This window comes from Gymnoscopelus braueri, assembly GCF_963280865.1.
Source record: "Gymnoscopelus braueri genome assembly, chromosome: 17".
In the NCBI taxonomy this organism is placed as follows: domain Eukaryota; kingdom Metazoa; phylum Chordata; class Actinopteri; order Myctophiformes; family Myctophidae; genus Gymnoscopelus; species Gymnoscopelus braueri.
The window spans coordinates 28,744,620-28,757,119 of record NC_137617.1 but is presented as its reverse complement, the minus strand read 5'-3'; the positions used below and the strand labels follow the sequence as shown (position 1 = coordinate 28,757,119).

The window sequence follows — 12,500 nt, the reverse complement described above, 5'->3', positions numbered from 1 at the left end:
ACTACCTGCCTGCCTAAACGTGTGTGTGTGTGTGTGTGTGTGTGTGTGTGTGTGTGTGTGTGTGTGTGTGTGTGTGTGTGTGTGTGGGGTGTGTGTGTGTGTGTGTGCACGTGTGAGTCTCTAATCGAGACAGGGCCGCACCCTGCTGCTAACCTTCAAAACGTCCGCTAGCACTCTAGAACACGGAGGGTCTGGGGAAAAAAATGCAAACAGCCGTGGAAAGACTTTTCGTGGAATAAATAATAATGACACAGCAATGTTTCCACTGTTAACATCCCATTAGTGATCCATTATACAAGAGCCTTCCATACACTCCTCACATTCCTCATGGATATACATCTACATATGGTAGCTTTGTTCTAATCTACGTTCAGCCTGTATTGTTTCATATCTGAATAATAACAGTAACACCTAATAGTTAATATGTTCAATGTTTCCAAAGTCAAATATTCACCTGAGAGTTGACTGTGTAGACAGTGACTGCTACAGGTAGCCATGGAATAAAGCAAAATCAAATCTCAATGACTGAACCACTTTGTCCCAATCTGTGGTTTGTGACTGGATAACTACTGACTAGTGCTCTGTTTCCTAAAAATGCACACAGTATGTACGATTGCGATGTTTAGGTATCATCAATCTAGAACCTTCTAAAAAGGCCTTTGCTTTCATGAAATATCCGAGACCATTCGTGTTTCATGGAAGCTGCTTCCGAACATGTATTCTATTGCTAGTTTGACCACTTCAAACACTCATCTTTCATCTTAGAATAACTAATAACTGAAAGTAGCCGATCTGCTATTTTCAGTGTGTCGACATGCTTCCATAGAAGACGTCTGGAATCCAAATGACTGAAATCAGTTGTGACGACTGAGAACTTCAATCCACGGATACTACTGTACTTACAAGTACTCCTACTTACAGGTACTACCGTACTCTTTCACTTCCTGTGTAAACTTCCCTGCAGTGTGTTTGTTTGTTTGTTAGAAAGATACTGTAACTTGAGAACAGCTGGGCGGATTTTCATAAAATACTGGTGGGTATATGAGCAGTACTGTACAGTAGGTTGCCCTGAAGAGATGGGGCTTTGGGTTGAATAGGTCAAAGGTCACGGTCACGATGACATAGAACAAGAACCTTTTGGCGGTGTCGCCACCAGGTGCATTTCTCTTATTGTTTAACCCATTAAAACCGGGAAAGCATCTGTGTCGTTTTTAGATTTTAGCTATATATATATATATATCAACATACGTTTTGCAGAAAACTCTTAGGATTTAGAACAGTGGTTCTCAAAAATAGCAGATATACAAACTCACAGCGCATCACTTTGTGCTGCGCTGCGAGCTTGTACATCTGCAAATTTTTAACATTTTTGAAAAAATCTTGAAAGTGTTTTAAAACTTTTTATTCTTTAACACAAATCTTCTCTTCTGGGGGGGTCCCTGGCACAAAACGTTTTCAGATGGGGGTCCACGCAGCCAAACGCATATCATTTTGGGGAGTCCTTGGCATGAAAAAGTTTGAGAACTACTGATTTAGAAGGCATTTGTAGAATCGTGCCTCAGGTCTTAATGGTTAATGCACATTGCAGGATATGTTGTCAAGGGGTCCAGAATGGCTCCTGTCATGGCATAAATAACTGTATGACTGTATCCTATTTTCCCAGTACTGTACCTACGGCCTACCTGCCAGTGGAAATTGCAACAGAGACTGTTCAGCCACTGTTAACCCATTCAATCCATGAATGCATCTCTGTCATTTTAGATTTCTTTTGGCTATTCAAAAACAGCAGATGTACAAGCTCATGAGCTTGTAGATCTGCTATTTTTGATTTTTTTTTACTCAAATCTTTGTTTCTGGGGGTCCCTGGAACAACATATTATTTTGGGGGTCCTTGACATGAAAAAAGTTTGACCACCACTGATATTATAGCAACATACGTTTTTCCCCCCAAAAAAAAATTGGATTTAGAAGACATTTGTAGAAAGATTTGAGTAAAAAACTTCCGCTTTAAAAAACATATAAACATTTTGAAGATAAAAAAAATAAATAGCCAAAGACATCTAAAATGACATGTTCCCTGATTTGAATGGGTCAACCCAACAACAGACTAGTCCCTGGCACATCACATGCTCCATTCATTCTCTTGTGAGACAGAAGGAAGCCAACAACAACCTACAAGCACATAACATCACTGGTACAGTATGTGTGTTGTGCACACAATGACCAATTTGGCAATTGGTCATTATCAGTGGGGCTTTTTTCCCCAATTTTTTTTTCAAAGAAATCTACAAGCTCGCAACGCGATGTATTTGCTATTCGGCACACAACAAAGCATATGGGGCTAATGTGGTTAACGTTTGGATTCCATCACATTCAATGGCACTTGGCTGACTGTTGATTCTTCTGTTTCCAGCTAAGGCTGGAAAAAAGAATATATATCAAAAGAAAGAGCAGGGTATTGGCAATGAGAATGAATGAATGAGTGCGTGCGTGCGTGCGTGCGTGCGTGCGTGCGTGCGTGCGTGCGTGCGTGCGTGCGTGCGTGCGTGCGTGCGTGCGTGCGTGCGTGCGTGCGTGCGTGCGTGCGTGCGTGCGTGCGTGCGTGCGCATACATGGGGTGTCCCAGTTCTTCATGTGTTTCTCTCACTGCAGAGGAGAGATGGAAACAGCTGCAGGGGGAAGCGGAGGAAGAGAGGATGAAAGGCTTAACTAACAGAACCCCCTCTCCCCTTCTCTCTCTCTCTCTCTCTGCCCGTTTTCTCTATCTTCTTGTCTCTAGGTCTCTCCTCTCGGCTAAAACAAAGCAGCCTCACTTTCTCTCTCCCTGCTTCTATGCTACCTCTCTCTTTCGACAGCCTCCCCTCTCAATTCCCATGCTCCTTAATTTGATTCCACCCTGCTCGCTCGCTCTCTCTCTCTCTCTCTCTCTCTCTCTCTCTCTCTCTCTCTGCCATCTCGTCTTGCAGGCTGTGTGTAAGATGTAGAGTGGGTGGGGAATCACCCCCACCAGCCTTTCCTCAACAGTCGTGTGCCCTTAACCACTTAAACCGTATATACTCATTAACCCTTTAACCCAAGGGTCTGTGCTTTGATCTCCCTCCTTTTTTCCATCTACACCAAATCTCTTCACGAAAAATAGCCGATCTGCAAGTTCACAACGCATTGCAATGCGGTGTAGATCTGCTATCTTTGCAGAATGTTTGTCTATTATGTGCCCAGAATATTGATGCAATAGGGTTCATGTGGTTAACGGTTGAAAAATACAGCTGGCCGGGTACAGATACCATGCTACTTTCCCTTTTCTACCTCCTCTCCTCTCCTCTCCTCTCCTCTCCTCTCCTCTCCTCTCCTCTCCTCTCCTCTCCTCTCCTCTCCTCTCCTGTCTAATGGAACCATGTTTCATAATTCATGATGTTCTCTGCTCAGCCGGGTCTTTCCTTTTGCTAGACTGCTGCTCCTTGCTGAACGGCAGGCTGAGGGTGAACAGTAATAAGTAATAACTTAAGATAAGATAAGGGAAATTCTGGAGTCCTACAGCAGTAGTTTTCAGGCCTTTTCATATCAAGGTCCATTATTTATTCGGCATTTGAGCCACGGACCACCGTTTGATGAAATTTAGCCTCTCAGACCCAAGACTTAAAATGTTTTGTCGAGGAGAGATATAACGTTGATCATGCAACGTTTCCACACCAGTTTCGCGCGTCTTTTAATTATTCTGAATTAGTCCGAATTTTGCGTATATTCGCATATTCGCCGGTGTGTACCTGGAACACACCTGGAACCCCCTCAAGGAGGACCACTGGTGGTCCCCGGACCACTATTTGAGAACCAGTTGTCCTACAGTGACACAGGAGAGTTACAGGAACCGTGTGACCACATTGTAGGCCTAATGATAAGAAAGAAATCATATTGCGGACATCTTCGCTGACTGTTGTGGTTGCGATATTGAGATATGGACTGTTATATAACAGTTTCCCAGCATGTCCATTGCAGCTTTCACAAATGCATTGAGGTTGGAGGAGGGGGGGGGGGGGGGGCATGAGCCAGTTTTTAGTCTGATAGGCTCAGTCTGACTAACGTGAACATTTTGTGGGCCAAGCATCTTACACAACAACAGAATTCCTGTTTACGCAGCTTTGTGACGCACCGGTTCCCTCTGTGGAGGATAGTGCAGTCACTTGCCATTTGGAAATAGCTTGCTCAATATTGATTTCAATTGTATTTCCTTTAATTGTTCACACCTACGGTTGTACGGATGGGTGAGGAGGACGCTATTCAGATGCTATGAGGCGCACAGACTATAGCTTGAGATGCTAAAAGGTTTGTACTGTACTACTGTATGTTTTTGCCTTCCTTCCTGTGCAGGGCAGCACCGTAATGCTATAATATAGTAGCGGTGAAGGAGAGAATGTGGAGAGGTTCAAAAAGATGAAAGGGTGAACAGTAGCCTACAGAAGAGGTACTAGAGGTGTCACAAGTCACATTGCAAGTCTATTAGCCTCAAGGCTCAGGTATTATAAGTCGCATTTATCTGTATCTAAAATGAGTAAAGGTCATAATACTCCACTAAAAGGTCAAAAGTAGTGGACAGCATGAACAAGCAATGCTGAAAGAACAAGAGAAAAAGGAAACGAAAAGAGGAATTCAAAAGAGGACGACTGAGGGGAGAGACGAATGTGAGACATTGTCACTGAGACAGTGTCGCTCATCAAAAATAGTCAATCTATTGTTTAGATTTATTTATTTTATTTTTGGCGAGGGACACTGTCATACAACAAAATACAAATCAGGCTTAAGTCTTAAGAGACAGATGAGAAAAGGAGACAGATGCAGACAAAAACTGAGAAATGTCGTTTTAACAGATAAATATATGAATAATACGTAATTTTAAGTGAGGTTGAGAGACTCTGGGACCCGTCTAAACAGAAAAAGAGACAAAAGTAAGGAACAGCGACATGAAAGAGACACATGTATGGGGGTCTAATATATGGATGGAGGAATATCGGTGCCACCATTATCTTCACACAGACAATGAAGATGATAGGGGAGGGAGGGAGAGAGAGAGACGGGGGAGGGGTACATTTGAATAAAAGGGGTAAAAGAGGTGGAGGGGGGTATTGAACGGAGAAAAGGACGAGGGGGGGGGGGGGGCAGGAGGGGGGACTGGAGGGGGTTATTGCTTGAAAAATGGGTCTTAAATAAGTGTCAGGGGATTATCATGGTGGGATGGCTGGCCACAGGGGAGTTCTGTGTGTGTGTGTGTGTGTGTGTGTGAGTGAATGTGCGTGTGCGTGTGCGTGTGTGTGTGTGTGTGTGTGTACACGATTCCCCCAGCAGCAGAAGCGTGGCAGAACAATACATCCCTCTGCCAACTTGACAGAGAAGAGAGAGAGAGAGAGAGAGAGAGAGAGAGAGAGAGAGAGAGAGAGAGAGAGAGAGAGAGAGAGAGAGAGAGAGAGGCAGGGGAAAGAGATAGATGGGTTGGGGGAGGAGGAATGGAGATGAGATGAGAGCAGATGAAAAAGACAGAATTGACTCCTGCCCAAAAATAAATCTGATATCAGTCTCCTCTTCTCTTCCCCTCTCCTCCTCTCCTCCCCTGACTTACTCTCCTCTCCCCTCCTTTCCTCTCTTCTTCTCCCCTCTCCCTTCCTCTCCTCTCCCCTCTCCCTTCCTCTCCTCTCCCCCTCTCCTCTCCACCCATCTCCTCTCCTCTCTAAAGAGCTTGCTCTATGAGACACATGCCCAGGTCTCCTTGCTACATTCTAGAGTACATTCTCTGTTACATGTCATCCACTGATGACATCAGGGATCTCCATATATGGGCATAAAAGGGACATGGACTGACAGATACAGAGATCTCCATATATGGGCACAAAAGGGACACAGACCGATTGGTACAACGGGTCTCTGACAAAGCGCCCGACACTATGACTCAAACATATCGGTCGGATCGGCGATGCGACGTAGGAACTCTAGATGTGAGGGCAAAGTAGTGCCTGCACCTCTAGTTATTGGATCAATTGAAAAAGTAACCTGAATAATCGCTAAGAATATAATCAATAGTTCCAGCCCACCTAGAGACCCCGGCTTACATTGTGAATCCATGGAGAGACACAGTTCGCCACATTTCTGTCTTTGGAGTGGATTTCTATAATGCTTCCCTTCCTTGAAGACGGCTACGTTAGGCTAGCTGCATTGATTCTGTCCCGCTGCCAATCTCCAGCCATGCTGGGGGCGCCGCTACTCATTTCCACTACCTTGGAACCGTGGCCTGCATACCAAGGCCTTCTAACACAAATATCAATAGCAGTATTGTGGTTGGTATTGATATCTGATGCCGGCTTTGTACTGCGTGATACCCGTTTAATCACGTTAACCCTGTTCAAACAATTTCTAAAGTTTTCAAACTGTTCTATTATGGGTACTCTTACAAAGCCCCCCCCGACACTGTGACTCCGACATATCGGTCAGATCAGCGGTGCGATGTAGGTGAGGGCTGCATAGCGACCCGAACTCTAGATGTGAGGGCCAAACCTCTAGTTTTCAGAAATAGCAAAATAGCAATCTACAAGCTCACATTTGCTATTTATGCTATTTGTCATACACAACAAAGTATGCAGTATAGGGCGTAAGTGTTTAAAATATCTAATTCCACCCAAACCAAAACAATTTATATTTATGTATCGGCTTATTTCCCTATTATCACATTTATGTTTCACAAAACATATACAGTATAAAGACTATGGGCCCTATCTTGGGCGCCACCTTACTCCTTATCCCTAAACTTCTTTGCTATTTTGAAAAAAAAAATTAAATTGTTCAAATAGCCAATCTACAAGCTCAAAACGTGTCGATGTAGATCGGCTAGTTGAACTATTTTAAAATGTTTTTAAAAATAGTAAAAAATGGCTAATACATACATATATATATATATATATATATATATATATATATATATATATATATATGTCACAGTACGTTTGGAGAACCAGTACGATTGAAGACAGAGCGCTCGTTTTTAGGCACGGGGCTTCGGGGCGATGCGGGGCTTTTCGAGACAGGGTTTATTAGCGAGGCTCGCGAGGAGTCCTTCTCCTCCTCCGTGTGTGTGTGTGTGTGTGTGTGTGTGTGTGTGTGTGTGTGTGTGTGTCAGGGAGAAACTAAAACAAAAGCCAGCAGAACACAATAAAAGTATCTTAACAGTCCACCTGATTCGAATGCTATCTGCATTGAATGGGGAAATAGGCGAGTTTATTAGACCTTTGAATGGGCGAAATAGGCGACCTACTTACCTACCCACGTTTTATCAGACCATTCATTGGGTGTTATCAAGACATACTAACCTACCAACTGACATGACTTAATAGTTCAGTTTAGGTTTCGCTTTTGGTTTTGGACCCTGACGGAGGCGCGCAGTCACAGGCGAGCTGTCACCCCGTGAAGGACCACAGAGGGAGCTAAGGCGACCGAGTTGCCGTCCTGAACGGTGTGACGTTCGCCTGTGCCTACTCAGCGCCGTTTGAGTTATGTACCGATAGGCACAGAATCGTAAATATTGTTGTGCGGACTGCTCCGCCTCCAAGTAGGTCAGTAGCTCCTGAATGAATGGTCTGATAAATCGCGGGTAGGTAGTAGCCTATTTCGCCCATTGAAAGGTCTAATAAACTCGCCTATTTCCCCATTCAATGCATTGATAGCACTCGAAGCCGGTCACACACGCGCGCACGTGTGTGTGTGGTCGCGGCAATATATGCTTGTGCACAAGCCTGGCTTGTGGCTCCCTCTAGTGTTGCTTCTACAGAATTGCTGGGTGGGTGGTAAAAACGAGCGGAGCCTTCTTCAATCGTACTGGTTCTCCAATCATACTGTAACATATATATATATATATATATATATATTTTTTTTTTTGGACTGAAATATATTGAATAATTTCTCCAATGCAATTTCTCCCTTATTCAACTTGTGGCCAATGAGACAGCCAGTCAGTTACGCGATCTTAAGTATCAGTAGCACAGTGCTGACTGCAGAGCAGTACAACGTAAAACAACTAATACATACTGACATGCCATACAGCCTAACAGCAGAGCCCTGACCTCATGGCTTAATGGTATTGCTTTGCTTGGTGCCTGCAGCTAATAGCTCTCGATGGGAACTAGCTCCCGGAAATTGACTTCACTAAACATGGCTTTACACGTTATGGTTATGTGGTGCTCACGCAGCCGCACGTGAAGGTACAGTGTTTGAAGCTGAACCGGATCACATTACATTACAAAACATCTTCAATGTGTGTGACAGAAATGAATTACGGACCCCCCAAAAATGGATGAAACGATTGTTACAGTTAAAAAGAAGACCAGTGGAAAAACACTGTTTGGAGCCCAGGCACAACTAGTGAGGAGGAGGAGGTCATTGTTTACGCTATCTGTCTTTCATCTCCATTTCCACAGTCAAAGAATGGAGGCTGTTGCTGCCAGGGAAGATAGGTAACGTGAGGTAAGGAGAGGAGGTTGAATAGGCGAGAAGAGGAGAAGAGAGAGGAGAGAAGAGAAGAGAAGAGAAGAGAAGAGAAGAGAAGAGAAGAGAGAGAGAAGAGAAGAGAAGAGAGAAGAGAAGAGAAGAGAAGAGAAGAGAAGAGAAGAGAAGAGAAGAGAAGAGAAGAGGAGAGGAGAGGAGAGGAGAGGGATCTGTGAGCTGGCAGTGCCAGGACTTGGCCCATCATGGCACGACACGGTTATTGATTTACCCTGAGTGGTTCCAGGTCAGATGATATCCTCTAGACGGCACTACCCTACAAACGTCGGGAAGCTACTGATGTCACTAAACACGCACGGTCGCACGCACACACACACACACACAATATTCAACATGTTGCCAGCGCCTGTTGCGGTGTAAGGCTGTATATGTCCAACATTACGTGGTGAAGGTCAAAGCTCTATTTTTTACCGTGTCACAGCCCACACCGTGGTGCATCCTGCCAGCAAACAGTTCACAAGGTTAATCCCTATAGTGCACAGCATACACACACTACTGTCACTTTCGCTGATGCTTTTAACCCTTTCAATCCGGTAACGCATCTCGGTCAATTTAGATTTATTTGGCACATAGCACCGATGGCCACACTATGAGCTTGTACATCTGCTATTTTTTAAAATGTGTGAAAAGTGTGCTTCTGGGGGGTCCCTGGGGCAAAATATTTTAAAAATGTTCGCTTTAAAAAAAACATATTAAAAGTTTTGCACAAATGTTCAAGTTTTTTTCAAAAATAGCAGATCTACAAGCTCATAGCGCGGCGGAGTGCCGCGCTATGAGCTTGTAGATCTGCTAGTTTTGAATAGCCAAATCTTGGCACCGGTGTCATATATAACCCCAATCCTTTTAAGTTTTCACTCCACTCCGATCCTGAGATCCTCTCTGACCTACAGTAGCTGTCTAAGGATAGGATTGTTCCAAAACACATCTCCAAAACTACCAGCTGGATTGCCATGGAATTTGTTGCGCACCTGACGATGGCCCCTACTGATTTGGCCCTACTGATTTGGTGACATCATGGCTTTTCCTCTGGCGCCAGCTTGGGCTGCAACTATCGATTATCTTCTTAGCGATTATTCTATTGATTAATTTTTCAATCAATTGAATAATAAGTAGTGCGTTTCTGTATAATTCTTAAAAAATATATGTATCAATGAATCAACGCGAAAATCTTCGAATTGATTCTCAAACCTTTTCGTGTCAAGGACCCTCCAAAATGTATTTGGCTGTGGACCCCCATTTCAGAAGCAAAGATTTCAGTAAATGTTAAATTCACAAGCTCATTGCGTGGCATGAAGTGACGTGCTATGAGCTTGTATATCTGAATAAAATATGGATAAAGTTGGTTAAAATGATTGTGACTCTATATTAACTACTTTTGCTGGGGGACCCCCTGGTATCCCCTCCCCCCAAGGACCCCTGTTTGATTACCAATGCTCTAGGGGGCTGCTAGCGTGTTTCTTGTTTTGTTTTTAATACACAGTCTTGTTTGCATTTCCTAGACACCGATGGCAAAATGTGTCAGCCAAATGAGCGTTCTCTATCCCTGCAAGTGGTGACAAGGGGGTTGGAGTGTGTCCACGACTGTAATAGTTTAGATGAGAAAACAATCATGTGACAGCCTGTGTGACACTGCTGGGAGTGTTCCTTTGTATCCGTTGTGGCTCTTTGCTTCAGGACTGTGTGACCTTGCTGCTGATGAGGTCACTGCTATTAAGACTCTGTGGCAGGTGACTAACCTAACCCCAGGCTAATGTAGGCTAAAAGTCTACCCAACACACACAACACACACACACACACACACACTGACTCACTCACTCACTCACTCACTCACTCACTCACTCACTCACTCAGGCCATTTCTCTCTCTCAAAAATGCACACACTCAAGTCCAATAATGATTTTGCGCAAGCAATTGTGCCAAAAAACGCCCGCACTCAGGGTGCAATCCATTTCAAAGTAGAGTTGTGTTTTGCTGAATGCAGCTGTCGTTGCAGTGAGAGGTATTGATTAGACATCAATAAGGACCTATGGATTTATCATGTCAATGACATGTGTTCATGTGTGTGTGTGTGCGTGTGTGTGTGTGTGTGTGTGTGCGTGTGGGTGGGGGGGGGGGTGAGTGAAAGTAGGGTCTCAACAGTGCCCTTGGTCAATGACACCCACACCCACACACATGTATAGATACATGGACAGGTACCTGTAAAGGGTTAATGACTCAATTGCACATGTGCTGTTGACTAATGTGAATCCATACCTCTACTGTCAGGGGGGCGGAAACAAATTCGGGGAAGCCAAATGCATCATATCAATCACATGATAGAAATGATTGTAGGAGAGTAAAGAAGTATATTCATGTGAGACATATCATGATAGGAGAGAGACGGAGAAAGAGAGGGAAAGAGAGGTGACAGAGAGAATGTGAAAGGGGAGATATCACAAGTGAAAGAGAACCAATGAAGAAAGAGAGAGAGAGAAAACCTACAGCAGCTAGAGTAAAGAATGATAGAGAGAGAGAGAGAGAGAGAGAGAGAGAGAGAGAGGGGGAGAAGGATTGTAAGAGAAGAGAACAGAGAAGAGAGGAAATAGCAGCAGGAACATTTTTGGGTGTTTTAGATGAAAACTGCATTCGATTGCATTACATAAACTGCCAGCTCAATGCAGCTGGCTTTGTGCGGCCTGCTGTGTCAGCCGATAGTAAAGACATCACTCATGGATCCACTATGCTGTCTGTGAGACAAGACTGTCTCCACACGCACGCACACGCACGCACGCACGCACGCACGCACGCACGCACGCACGCACGCACGCACGCACGCACGCACGCACGCACGCACGCACGCACGCACGCACGCACGCACGCAGAACACACGCAACACACACAGAAACACCAGGGGTTTGATGAAGTTACTTTCAAAGCAAAAACCAAACCAAACCTAACCTAAATATTCATATTCTCAGTTATCTGCCCTTTTTTCCCTTCCTCCCTCTCTTACTCTCTGTCTCCATCTCTCTCTCTCTTCATCCACCCATCTCGCTCCCTCCATCCATCTTTCCCCCCATCCTTTCCACCCTGGTTTCTCTCTCCCTCCATCATCCAAGCCACCCGTCCCGTTTGCTGCCTCTCAATTCCCCGTGGAACCCCTCCCTCCCTCCTTCCCTCCAAGTGTGTGTGCGTGTGTGTGTGTGTGTGTGGGTGAAGAGGCTGCATCAGGACAAAAGAAAATCTCCCAGAGTCAGCTTAATAGCAATTCACATCTCCGCATATTTCTCTCTTTTTCTCCCTCATTCCTCTCCCTTTCATCCTCCACTGTCTCCAATCCTGTCAAATCCTCCGCTCTCCCCGTTTATTCTCACCTCAAATCTCTCTCTCGCTGCCTCCTACCCCCTATATGCCATGTTAATGTTCTCCTCCGCTCAGTCTGCTCTACCTTTCTCTTCAGCTCACGGGATACTTTCCTCGCCGCCCTCTTCTTCTTCAGCTTCTCGTCCTCGACGTTGGTCAGGTTCTCGTCTGCCTTTTTCTTCAGTACTCCGGCCGCGTGCGCCATGGTGCCCGCCGCTCCAATTAATCCTCACAGGTGGGAAATCGAGTGAGAGAGACGGAAGAAGGGAAAGAGTGCAGAGCAATGTCTCCACTCAATCTTCTCTCCTCAGAGCCTTATTTTCTCTTCTCTCCGCTCCACTTCTTGTGTCTTTCCTTTTTGTTTTTTGTTCGAGAAGGGAGTCCAGCAGGTATGTGAGGAAAGCGAGTCTGTTCACCCTCTTCTCCTCTATCCAAACACCTTTCTTTCTCTAGTGTGTGTCCATGTGCTGCAGATACTGTACGTGGGTCTTGCTCAGGGCAGGGCTGAGTTGAGTGAGTGATGGAGAGATGATACAGGTGGAGAGGGTAGCATTCTCCCACCTCTCGCCCCTCTTAAGATCTGCCGTCCCTCCTTAGTGCAAAACAAAAGTGCAAAAATAAGC

General features: G+C 44.9%; 1 protein-coding gene across 6 annotated transcripts in view; it reads right to left on the bottom strand.

Moving 5' to 3' along the window:
- The window catches only part of LOC308104058 (ankyrin-1-like), a 134,852-nt gene extending 122,762 nt beyond the window's left edge, over positions 1-12,090 (bottom strand). For all 6 annotated transcript variants that reach the window (XM_080454325.1, XM_080454326.1, XM_080454327.1 and 3 more), the window contains exon 1: positions 11,963-12,090. In XM_080454325.1, coding sequence (XP_080310451.1) covers positions 11,963-12,082 — 120 coding nt within the window. In that variant the 5' untranslated portion in view covers positions 12,083-12,090. The remainder of the gene's footprint in view (positions 1-11,962) is intronic.
- Between the last annotated feature and the right edge of the window lie 410 nt (positions 12,091-12,500).